The sequence below is a fragment of the Cryptomeria japonica genome, chromosome 1 (genome assembly GCF_030272615.1).
Source record: "Cryptomeria japonica chromosome 1, Sugi_1.0, whole genome shotgun sequence".
NCBI lineage: Eukaryota > Viridiplantae > Streptophyta > Pinopsida > Cupressales > Cupressaceae > Cryptomeria > Cryptomeria japonica.
This window is the reverse complement of record NC_081405.1, coordinates 256,843,939-256,853,512: the sequence shown is the minus strand read 5'-3', so window position 1 is coordinate 256,853,512 and position 9,574 is coordinate 256,843,939. Positions and strand designations below refer to the sequence as shown.

The 9,574-nt window shown below is 34.1% G+C and overlaps 1 protein-coding gene across 1 annotated transcript; it reads left to right on the top strand.

Annotated features, from left to right (window-relative positions):
* Positions 1 to 380: 380 nt before the first annotated feature.
* On the top strand, positions 381 to 3,272 carry LOC131873912 (disease resistance protein Roq1-like). Its single transcript, XM_059217025.1, has 2 exons — positions 381 to 1,189; positions 1,374 to 3,272. The coding sequence occupies exons 1-2, from the start codon at positions 678 to 680 to the stop codon at positions 3,187 to 3,189; spliced, it is 2,328 nt and encodes a 775-aa protein (XP_059073008.1). The 5' UTR covers positions 381 to 677; the 3' UTR covers positions 3,190 to 3,272.
* The last annotated feature ends 6,302 nt before the right edge of the window (positions 3,273 to 9,574 follow it).

The window sequence follows — 9,574 nt, the reverse complement described above, 5'->3', positions numbered from 1 at the left end:
CTGTTTGACAAAATTTGTGTGGCCAGAATTCATGGTCGACCTTCCCTTGTCTGTTGTGGATGACGTGTTGTTTTGTGGACGCTGCATTTATCAATCGTGCATAGTGTAACTCTCATATGTCTTCGTCCAGGATCGTTTACTGGATCGATCAACCCATCTAAAATATTTCAAGCCATTGATTCTAACTGTACATGCCACCATGGGATACATCACCTTCAGGCAAAGTCACGACTTTTGCACGGGATTTCTCTCTCTTACCGCGTGGATCTGACGAGTCGGAGTCACGTATTTCAACTTAAATATCTACTAGACCTCGTATCTGAAGTTTGGCAATATCTACTCTCTTCTAAGATGATGATTATTTCAGCTCTGAATCGACACACAACTAATCTCAATTTCCACAATTAAAATGATTATTAAAAACAAGTTACACATGTAAGATTTGCAGATGTGCCCACAAAAAGCATATATCTTGAAAGAATCGAAAATTGTCTGCTCATTTCCAAGGTAAATCTGCCTATGAAATTTCACACTTTGTGCTTGGCAGCTTGGCTTTGCTCCCACCCAATTGCATTTGGAGTCTTGGACTTCATAACCATACTTTCTCTTTTGCAATCTATTTAGTGGCACATCCGGGTTCATACTGTTAAGGTCCTGAAACTTGTGCGGAGCAAGTGATGGAAATTTACACTCCATATCAACCTCCCACCATCAAAATCCCCTTCGATGTCACTAAGAAGTTTCATGTGTTTCTCAGCTTTTGTGGAAAAGATGTGAGAAAAACATTTGTCGATCATCTCTACGAATCTCTCTGTGTAGCAGGGCTTCGGGTTTTCCTGGACAGTGAAGACTTTAAGCAGGGCAAAGACATCGATTCCACCTTGAAAATGCCCATTGAAACAAGTCATATTGTCATACCCATATTTTCCAGATTCTATGCAGAGTCACCTTGGTGTCTGGAGGAGGCGTCGCGGATGATTAGATCCAATGGCTTCATCATTCCCCTGTTTTATGATGTGGAGCCCTCTGATGTTCGCTACCCTCAAAGAAATGGAGGTATGTTCGCCCGGGCATTCCAAAATCATTACACCCATTTAGATCGCCAGGATGTAAAGACAATTGAGGAATGGAAGAAGGCTCTTCATCAAATCTCTTTTTGTTCTGGCTGGACAAGGAAAGCAGAATTCGGGTAAGTAATTGGCATGTTTTTTTTTCATTTATTCTGGCCACTTATTTAGTTGGAAAAATGTTTGCTGAACTTTCTTTTGTCTACTGTAATCTAGCTGTGTTATGGAAATTTATAGACATTAAAATCTCTATGATTAAATCAGTAGTTTTGGCAAACTAGTTTATGTATGGAAGGTGTTTTGCAGGTACGAAGGAAGACTAGTGAAAAAAGTTATGAAAGACGTGTTGAATACCTTCAAGAATACTCCGCTGGATGTCCCTGTGCATCTTGTGGGACTCCAAACGGATATCTATGACCTACTTTGCAGTCTAAATCTGAGTTCCTGGGACAGTACAGTCAGAGTGGGAATCAGTGGCTTAGGTGGCGTTGGGAAAACTACCTTAGCGAAGGCTGTCTACAATAAAATTCATGGTGGGTTTGATGGCTGTTGCTTTGTCTTCAACATTGGAGCTGCAGTAGAGAAAAACACCAGACTTGTGGACTTGCAGAGAACAATTTTAAGGAGACTGGTAAATTACCATGAAGAAATTTCAAGTGTTGATGAGGGAAAAGCTCTCATGAGAGATCGATTGCGAGGAGTTCGTACCCTTGTCATATTGGACGGTGTGGATGATAGAAGCCAATTACAAGCGCTGAATGGCGATTGGTTTGGGCATGGTAGTAGAATCATCATTACATCCCGAGACCAGCACATACTAAATCTTGCTGAGGTCGACTCTGTTCACAAAATGAGTGGATTGCAGCAGCATGAAAGTCGCCAGTTGTTTAGCTGGCATGCTTTCTCAAGGCCATTTCCAGATTCCCCTAACGAAGAGATTTCTACAAGAATTGCCCAAGCCTGTTGTGGGAATCCTCTTTTACTAGAAGTCATTGGATCACATTTGTTTGACAAGAAGGAGTCCAGCGAAATTCAATGTTGGAAGGAAATTCTCCTTAACATTGGAGAAAACCCCAAAATGTCTACACTCCTTCGGATCAGTTATGATGGACTTGGTGACATTGAGAAGGAGATATTTCTGGATGTAGCCTGTAACTTTGTAGGTGAGAAGAAAAGACATGCAGTTATTTTCTGGGAAGTTTTATACCCAAATAAAGTTCAAACAGCTATCAAGAATCTTTTGCTGAAAATGCTCATAAACATCAGTGGCCCTCAAGAACTCCTCCATATGCATGACCTTCTGCAGGAAATGGGAAGAGGAATTCAAAAGGAAGCTGACCATAATAGTAGACTGTGGCTTCCTATGAGTACACATAATGCCTTGAAGAGAGACAGCGCAGAGAGAACGAAAATGCTGGTTTACACAGGACAGAATGAAAATGAGCCTGTTGTCCTGCATAACATGCCTTCGCTGCGCTACCTATTTTTGCAAAATACAAAAGTGCTGAGCAACATTGGGAAGCTAGCTCCAAATTTGTTATGGATAAGAATTAGAAATTGCGAATTTCTAAGTGATATATACACATGGTTAATATTAAGAAACAGACTCCAGTTTGATGGCAGTTGGTCTCAAATCAGGATGTTTAGTCTAGAGCTGTGTGCAAGTCTTACCAGAACCCCAAAAACACTTAACAATTCAGTGAATCTTCAGTGCTTGAATTTGGAGCATTCAAGCACTATCCCAACCATCCCAAACTCGGTCGGCAACTTTTCACAACTGAAGCAATTCAATTTGGGCGGCTGTGCAAGTTTAACAAGCCTTCCTGACACTGTGGGCAACTTGAAGCAGCTAAAAGATTTGTCTTTGGGAGGCTGTACAGGTCTCAAAAGCCTTCCCAGCACTGTAGGTAATTTGGCTCAACTACAAGTGCTGAATTTGTATGGATGTAGAGGCCTAAGGGTTCTTCCTAACTCAGTGGGCGAGTTGGAAAAACTCCAAGTGTTGAACTTGCATGGTTGTGAAAGTTTACAAAGCCTTCCTTCCAAGCTTAGGATGTTAAACTTCCATGGTGCTCAGATCTCGGATGCTTCCAGCATATGGAATCTCAAGTCTACAAAATAGATAAATTATAATTTGTAAATTGACTTCTATTTCGTTTAAGGTTTCTTGTTTAGAAATTTGAAAGAGGATTGCTTTCAGTTGCATAGTCTATTGTAATGGTTATTTTAATGAAATGATTAAAATGTTTTTCTTTCTCACTACATTTTTGGCATTTCAAGAGGGATGTTTTTTTGGGTAGCTATACGTTTCTACTCAGAAAATAAAATATCTCATAATGACTGTATGCCCTTTCACAAAGCTTGAAACAGACATAAACTAGGTGGATGCAAACGTCGTTGTAAGGGTGAATGGAGAATGAGAGAGAGGGATAGTGACTGTATGCTTATGTTCATTAAAAATAATATTTGTCACTCGTTATTCTAGCTTCCACTTCATTTTGATTTAATTGACTCAATTTTTCTAAAGCAATTAAAAAGATCTTGTGTGAGCTTTGAATCTTCAATGAATAGGTTGGTTGTTGGTTGTATAAGGTTATACGTTCTTTTTTTAATTAGTTTTGTGTTAATTTTAGTGGAATGATTTAGATATAATAATTTTTGGATTAGTGATATAAGTTTGTGTTTGGTTTGTTTTTTATTAAATTTTATTTATCTATTATTTATTGCTTATTGTTACACTTGCAATTGTATCCATCTAAGAATTGAAAATTATAATTCTCTAATTCAAATTCCATCTTCTCTATCCTATCATCCTAGTCATTTATAAGTTAACTTAGTATATGTTTGGCTTCATGTTATTATGTCTTGGTATTTAAAGACATTCAATATGTTATTAAATTCATAATAGAGAATAAGACAAGAACATTGAGAAGAATCATCATATAACACTTCAATTTTCTAAAGGGACAAAGAACCAACATGAACCTAATACACATTTACATATGGTTATTCTAATGTCTTTTTCTTTTCATTGGATAAAATTTGAAAGTTGTTTCTTCTTTTTGAAAGTAAATGACCAACATTACTATAACTTTTTTATTTGAGTCACTTGAATGCAAGGTATAAATTTTCAATTTTGAAATGATGTAAATTAATTACGTGTATTTTATTGTTATATTTGAAAATAAATAAAAAATCCTATAGATACACTTTGTTTCATAGTCTCATCTATCACATGCCCCATTTTATTCATAATTTCATTTCTCTTTACATAATTTATACTCACTTACTTTTTCAAAGCTCGTACATATAACCATACTAGTGCCCAACCCTCTCTTGATATCATTCCATCCAATATCCTAGATGCACTACTTAAAAAAAAAATTGATCTTATGTCTAGGAAGCATGATATTGAAGAATTTATTAAGGTAAAAAAAATGAAATATAAACTCAACATCCAAAATGATATGTATTAGAACCTTTGGTTTTATGGCACCTCATGTTCTAATGTATGATGGAAAAGATGAATCTATACACACTTACATATGGTTATTCACCACAACATGTTTGGACAAATGTTATGTTTGAGGATGGCAAATTGGCTAAAAAAATTCTTCGAACATTAAAATAATTTTCCATTAAATGATTCTTCACATTATCCTATGGGCTTGCACATTTATTTAGTGATTTGACCAAGGAATATTTTAAATAAATTCAAAGTTAACATGGGCTTTGAGGTTATTACTTATATTATATTTGACTATGCCCAAGGATCCAATCAACGCATCAATGGTTATGTCATATGAATTTAGTCTTCATCTTATCTAGATTATATCATCCTTTCTATGATTTAAAAATTATAAAATATTTTCTTCAAAGGATTCTTAAGCTAACTACTTATTACATCTTTTTCAATAAATTAATATGTTTCATAGATATTTATACATGGGTAAAAAGAGTTGAATCTAAGATTTTATAATACTTATTACATCTTTTTCAATAAATTAATATGTTTCATAGATATTTATACATGGGTAAAAAGAGTTGAATCTAAGATTTTATAAAAGATTCAAATATGGATTATAAAATCTTAATATTTCTTCATACTCTTGTGAAATTTTAAGTCTTCAAGATTTTGCAAGGATAATTATTGTAAAGATAAGGAATAAGAGGTGCATCAAGTTGTTAATACTCTAATTTTTTTCTTTTAAATAAAATATTTCTAAGAAATGGATAAATGGAAGACAATGATTCCATATTGAAGTGAAAATGTGGGGCCAAAATGGTATGTGTATGGAAATGAGGGGACACAATTAGATCTTAAGTGGTCTCTTTTTAAAATCAAGAGAAAGTGACATCAGATGAAAAATTGAAGATAGTTAAACTCAATATTTGATGATGCAACAAGGACACGAGTTGTACTTCTTTGAATCTAATTTCCAAAATACTAACTTTTTTTTTTTAAACAATGGAGTTTAAATGGTTTAAATAGGGGGACAACACAAAGTGTTATTGTTTTTGTCAAAAAACATAAAATCTAGTGTGGTCCCCATAAAATTTTAGTCCTTTTAGTATTTTAAAAATTTCTTTGGTAAAAAATTATCTAACATCATGTCCCCTTTCTCAATATCTTCACTCTCTCATTATTCCTTTGTTGGCTCCTACACCACCTAATAGTTCTACATCACTAGATGATCATTATTGGGATTAGGGTAACTTAATGGATGAGTAAAATGAATAATAATAATCTATCCATCTCATTTATATGTATGCATGAATATTTTCTCTTTGGATAATGTGTGTGTCTCTTGTACACTTATGTGCATATGTGTAGAAACCAAACTTCCCAGACCGACACTTCTACAAAATTTGTAGATCCTTTTACTCATTTCTTTATTGTGAGAGATAATTTTAAACTATTCGATAGAAAGATATCTTATTTCAAAGTTTGTATATATAGTCTAAACAAAATTAAACACACCCATAAATGATCTTAGAAAGCTCTAAGGAGGGTTAACTTGACAACCACATGGTGAAATTTTTCTAGGCATGAGCACCCATGAAGCTTTAATATCCAAAGCTTTCATAACTTGTCCACCACATAAGGAGGCCCTTCTAAACTGAACAACCATCCAAACTCAAGAATCCTTAGACGAATATATCTTTACAATCTTTGATCATACTCTTCATCTAAATTAATGAACTGAATTCTAGATAAAATAGAGAATGCGAATAAAATTTAGAACATTTATTTTTTCTAAATAGAGATCACACTTTTAAAGTAGAATAAAAATATATTTTAAAATATTTATTAAATGAAAAATATATCTTTATTATCTTCATTAAAATTAATTATATCATTAAATTTTAATTAAATATTAATTACTTACTAAATTTTAATTAAATATCAATTAATCTAAATTAATTTATTATTTTAATTTAATTATAAATCAATTTTAAAAAGCTTAATTTTCTTTATAATTGCACATTAAATATTGATTTAAAAGAAGTGATAATCTCAACATGAATACACATGTTATATCTCTAATTCTTTTATATGCATAGTTCAATATAAAAACATAAATACAAAGAAGCTTTAATGGTATAATAATGAGAATATAAAGTTCTTTTTGTCTCTAATATTTGAACATTGGCTCTTTGATTCAATATATCAACTATTCAAAATTAGAGCTTATAGATAAAAATAATATTAATAATAATCTTTTTAAGCTAAAGAACCCTAGCTTTACAGTTCAATATAAACAATTTGCATATCAAAAGAAGATACTTGTAAATAATTTCAATTGAATATTTTTATCTCTACCTTCCAAATGTAAATAATTGAAATAAAAATGTATCTTAATTTCAAATATTAAATTTATTTAAATAATGTATTGATTTTATTTGTGATTCGTAAATTATTTGTAAACCGCTCAATTTGAAATGTTAATATTATTTTCTTTTAAATAATATCTTTTTAATAGTTAAATTAATATAAAACATTATAGTTATATACTGTCCAAAAATTCCACTCAAAAGGTGAAATATGATACAACCCTGTCTTCCTCAGTTTTTTAAAAACTACTTCTCTATTCATATAATCTGATACAACTCTATTTTCCTGTAAACAGTCAATTCATTTCAAAAATCTATATTTTGTAATAAAAAATACTTAATTATTACCATTCAACTATCAAATTTGACTATTATAAAAAAAATCATTCATTTGAAACTGCCCTTTTAAAAATCTATACTTTGTAACAAAAATACTGTCCCAGAATCCTCCCTGCTTTTCTGGTGGACGTAGCCACTTAGTGGTGAACCACGTTAATCTTGTGTCTTGAGTTCTTTGTTGTGTCTATTATTCTTTCTGCCGTTTTCTGTTCATTATTATGTGTTTTCTCTACTCGTTTTTAAACTAAAAAATGAGGAGACTTCGACTGAAGAAGAAGAGGGTTTGAAGTATTCGTTGTTTGAAGATTCTCTTCCTTCAACTTCATAAAATTTTCTTTTTCATAATCCTCCTGAGTCTTGGTCTCAACCTCATCAACTTCATCCTCACTTGCTTCAGCGTCCTCCTCTTCAGCATCCTCTTTTTTAGTCGAATCAAGAAAATCTTCAAACAACGAATACTTCAAACCCTCTTCTTCTTCAGTCGAAGTCTCCTCATTTTTCCAGCCATCCCACCAATGAACATGGCATTTTGTTTTAACTTTTGCTTGCACAATTTTACTCTCCACCGAGTCTAAATTTGCAAGAAAATTTTCGATGACTGGATCAGTGTCTTCATCTTTTGTCTGCCTTTTAGCCTTCTCGAGAAACCAACAATTTCTTTTGACGTGGCCTCGCTTGTCACAATACCAGCAACTAATTTCTCTAACTTCGAACTTCTGCATCTTCTCAAGAATTTTCAATCTTTTATCTATCTACCTTTCCATCTCTGTTCAATCACTTCACCTAAGCTCTGATACCAATTGTTAGTTTAAAAACGAGCAGAGAAAACACATAATCAAGAATAGAAAACAATAGAAAGAATAATAGACACAACAAAGAACTCAAGACACAAGATTAACGTGGTTCACCACTAAGTGACTACGTCCACCAGAAACGCAGGGAGAATTATTATTAACCAATATCCAATTACACAGTACATTGTGTATGGGCTGCACACAACCATTTATATATACATATCAAATATGAAATGAAGAGTCTTCTGGCGAAGACAAACAGCCATGTGACTATTGGGCTTCATATACCCAACAATTTAGCCGTTGATCTATCGGTAGAAGGATTAGAAGAGACACTAATTCGAACATTGCCAAGTGACTAGAAGGATTTAATGTGCAGGAGAATAGCCCAAATTTCCCCTCAGAAATATTCTTTTAAAGTTCTTTTAAAGTTTCGAAAATACAGGAACAAGAATAATATCACTGCTCACTTGCCCTACGAATGTCTCCACTTTGGTCATCCTCTCTGCTCCTCCATATACGAAGTGACCCAGTGCACAGAAACCAAGGTAGATATTGAACTCCTTTTGCACCAAGCTTCCTTTTGCACCCAGTGCACAGAAACTATGAGACAACATTTGAAACGATTTAAAAGGAAGATATCTTACTTTCAAAGTTCTTATATTGAGTCTCTCTATACCAAATTAAATTCACCTACAAATGATCTCTTTACCTGTTTGACTCCTTCAGCTGGGCTAACTTGGCAACGATATGATGAAAGCTTCCTAGGCCTGAGCACCGATGAAGGTTTAACACCATAAGCTTTGGTAACTTGCCCACCGTGTAAGGAAATCTCTGTAAACCTGAACAACGATACAAGTTCAACACCCGGAGTTGTGCCAAGCCGCAAATTGTGTTGGGAAGACTCCTTAGACCTTTACATCCGTACAAGTTCAACTCTTCTAGTTCAGCCAAATTGCCTAAAGTGTCGGGAAGGCTTTTAAGATCTGTACAGCTGCCCAAACACAACTCTTTTAGCCGCACCGAATTGCCCACGGTATCGGGAAGGCTTGTCAAACTTCTGCAGCTACACAGTTTGAGCTTCTTGAGTTGTGACAAATTGCCGAGTGAGTCTGGAATTGTTTTATGAGCTTTATTATACCCCATATACAAGCATTGAAGGTTCACCAAGCTGTCGAGCATCTTTGGGATTTTCGTGAGACTGGCACACTCCTATAGACTTAACATCCTCACTTGTGATCCCCTGCCATCCAATTGGACTCTGTTTCTTGACATTATCCATGTATGCGTATCACTTACAATTTCACAATTTCTAATTTTTATCCATATCAAATTAGGAGCTAGCTTTGCAATGTTGCCGGTTACTTTTGTATTTTGCAAAAATAAGTAGCGCAAGGAAGGCATGCTATGCATGATAACAGGCTCACTTGCATTTTGTCCTGTATAAACAAGCATTTTCATTCTCTCTGCCCTGTCTCTGTTCAAATCTTTGTGTGCGCCCACAGGCAGCCAGAGTCTGCTATTATCATCATTCTGCTC